The 3,258-nt window shown below is 53.2% G+C and overlaps 1 protein-coding gene across 1 annotated transcript in view; it reads left to right on the plus strand.

Annotated features, from left to right (window-relative positions):
* The window catches only part of LOC107107490 (H-2 class II histocompatibility antigen, E-S beta chain-like), an 11,831-nt gene that overhangs the window by 701 nt on the left and 7,872 nt on the right, over positions 1-3,258 (plus strand). Inside the window, exon 2 of the mRNA XM_015407797.1 lies at positions 1,508-1,789. Coding sequence (XP_015263283.1) covers positions 1,508-1,789 — 282 coding nt within the window. The remainder of the gene's footprint in view (positions 1-1,507; positions 1,790-3,258) is intronic.

Genomic DNA, 3,258 nt, shown 5'->3' on the forward strand with positions numbered 1-3,258 from the left:
GGGGGGGGGGGTCGGAGGATCTTTCCCTCCTCTCCGCCGATCCCTCCGGGGACATTGAGGCCTACCGCGACCCTCTGGCTCCCCCTAGTGGACTGAAGAGGGTCACACAGAAAGACTAACCAGACTCGGGTTGGGTGATGAGCTTTGTGAGTCTTCTAGGTGCCGGACTCTGGCTCTTCTTTCGAGGCTACACTGGCACCGACCAGTGTTCCCTCTCTACGCTGAGTTTGTGTGAGCTAGCTCATCGTTTTTTAGCCTCGGGCTCACAGGTTGCCTCGATGACACTGTCCAACCATCTCATCCTTTGCCGTCCCCGTCTTCTTTGACCTTCAATCCTTCCCAGCATCAGGGTCTTCTCCAGTGAGTGCTCCCTTCTCATTTGGTGGCCAAAGTATTTGAGCTTCAGTTTCATTATCTGGCCTTCCAGGGAACAGTCAGGGTTGATTTCTTTGAGGATTGACTGATTTGATCTTCTTGCAATCCAAGGGACTCTCAAGAGTCTTCTCCAGCACCATAGTTCAAAAGAATCTATTCTTCGGTGCTCGGCCTTCCTTATAGTCCAACTCTCACAGCCATACATTAATTTATGCAGCAGCCAAATTGCTTGCTCACAACTTTAATGCCGGTAGCTCACAAAGTAGAATTTTTGCTCACAAGACTCCACAGCTTAGAGGGAGCATTGACAGCGACCAGTCTTCATCTACCTGCAGCTTTACACCTGCAGGCCAAAGCTTCTCCCCAGAATCAAAGGGGGCAGGTCTCTGAGGCGTCCGCCCCTGCTTCCTCCACCTGGATGGTTAAGTGTGCGGACTCTAATCCGGGAGGACCAGGTTTGATTCCCCCACTCCTCCACTTGCACCTGCTGATGTGACCTTGGGTCAGTCACAAGCTCTGGCACAGCTGTCCTTGAAAAAGAGCAGTTTGTGTCAGAGTTCGCTCCGCCCCACCCACCTCACAGGGTGTCTGTTATGGGGAGGGGAAGAGAGAGGAGTTTGTAAGCCACTCTGAGACTCCAAGTGAAGGGCGGGGTATAAATCCAATCTCTTCTTCTTCTTCTCTCCAGTTGCCCCTGAAGCGTCCCGAGGGGGACTGGCGGCTGCCGCTGCTTCCCCCCAGAGGCCGATGATGCAGCAGAGCAGGGAACTCTCTCCTTCCCCGACAGCCCCCCTCAAGGGGTTGGGAACCAGCTCAGCCCCAGGCCGGTAGCTACAGTGCAGCATCTCGGTGCCTGGCCCCCCTGACTTAACACCAAGCCCCCCCCCAACTTCCCATGCAGCCCAGCCGTCCTGACTTCCATTTTAAAATTTAATTTGTGGGGCTCACTTGGGGGTGTATGTGTGGGGTGCCCCTGACTTATTTAAAGGCCCCCCAAATTAAAAAAAAATCGTGGCTACGGGCCTCCTCAGTCCTTGGGGGCGGGGAGGGACTGGTAAAGGGCCGGGGGGCAGCTGCGACTTCTGGGGCCCGGAATGACTCGCTTCTCCCCCCCCACTTCCCCCCCCCACAGCTGCCCACTTTCTCTACCAGGGGAAGCTCGAGTGCCGCTTCGCCAACGGGACTCACGGGGAGGTCCGCTTCCTACAAAGATACATCTACGGGCGGGAGGAGTTCGTGCGCTTCGACAGCCACCGCAGAGAGTACGAGGCCATCACCAAGCTGGGCGAGCCCGACGTCCCCGCCTGGAACAGCCGGAAGTCCTGGATGGACTACGTGCGGGGCCAGGTGGACGCCTTCTGCCGCGCCAACTACAAGATCGAAAAGGGACGGAGCGTCACCCTCACCAGGAGAGGTGGGGGGGATGTCCAGCAGGAGCGCAGGGAGGGGGGCCTTTTAACTCCCACCCTTAAGGGCCCTCCCCACCAGCGACACAGGTGGGGGAAGAAGTCAAAGCCGGACCCTTGCAGATCCCTACCTAGGCCCGTAGCCAGGATTTTTTAAGTTGGGGGGGCATTTAAATTTCTTAGGGGGCACTGGCTAATCAAATTAAAGGAATACCCAGCTCCTTCCCCACACCTGCTGCCACTTGGGGGGCCCAGGGCTGGATGGGAAGTCAGGGGGGCTTGCCATTAAGTCAGGGGGCCTAGCCCCAAGATGCCTGTTGGAGTTTCAAGTTGCTTACACTTCAGTCATTACAGAGTTAAGTGTTGTTTGTTAGGAAACAGGATGTTACTTACATAATGTATTCTACGGCGGGAAGGTTTGTGGGAGTTGTTTAGCCTAATGAAGTGACCTGTAATCTTTGGTCAACTAACAACTTGCTTGCGGAAATGCTTTTATCTAGCATTCATGTATTCACAAGGTTTATAGCTCTTTGTGTGAAGCAGACAGGAAGCTCCCCTCTAGAAGCCAACACAGATAGGAAAGATGTAGCTTTTAGCAGTTTGGCCAGGGATCCTGGAGGGTTTTGTGTCATCTTCTAGGCATGGAGCAGGGGGTCACTGCCAATGTTCCCTCTAAGCTGTGGGCTCTTGTGAACAAAAATTCTACTTTGAGAGCTCCTGGCATTAAAGTTGTGAGCGAGCAATTTGGCTACTGCATAAATTAGTCTGCTCTGGAGCCCTCCTTCCTGAGCTGAGACAAAAATGTGTGAGCCGGAGGTTAAAAAACTATGAGCTAGCTCACACTAACTCAGCTTAGAGGGTCACTGCGGGTCTGGAGGGAGGGAGGGGTATTTGTGAATTTCCGGCATTGTGCAGGGGGTTGGACTAGATGACCCTGGCGGTCCCTTCCAACTCTTATGATTCTATGATCTCTGTTCCCTAGAGAGAACTCTCCCTGTTTCACTGGGCAGGGAGCAGTGTTCCCTCTAAGCTGAGTTAGTGTGAGCCAGCTCACAGTTTTTTAGCCTCTGGCTCACACATTTTTGTCTTAGTTCAGGGAGGATGGCTCCAGAGCAAACTGATTTATGCAGCAGCCAAATTTCCTGCTCACAACTTTAATGCCAATAGCTCACCAAGTAGAATTTTTGCTCACAGAGCTCCATAGCTTAGAGGGAACATTGGCAGGGAGTCTTCTTACTTCCATGGAAGAGGTCCTTTGGCCTGAATGGGAGTCTGGTCTCACTACGGGACAACCTGGCCCAGTCTCGCTCCCAGTTCTTTTTGTCTGTGTGAAACCACCTTCAGCCCAGGCTGAGACTAAGACTCTTTCCGTTCGCCAACTGAATTCTTCCTCAGAGCAGATATTCAAAAGTTAAGGTACAGAATCTTCTCTCTTCGCTCAAATCAGGGGAGGAATTTTATTACCTGGGTGCTGAGA

The sequence above is a fragment of the Gekko japonicus genome, unplaced genomic scaffold (assembly GCF_001447785.1).
Source record: "Gekko japonicus isolate JY-2015 unplaced genomic scaffold, Gekko_japonicus_V1.1 scaffold2857, whole genome shotgun sequence".
NCBI lineage: Eukaryota > Metazoa > Chordata > Lepidosauria > Squamata > Gekkonidae > Gekko > Gekko japonicus.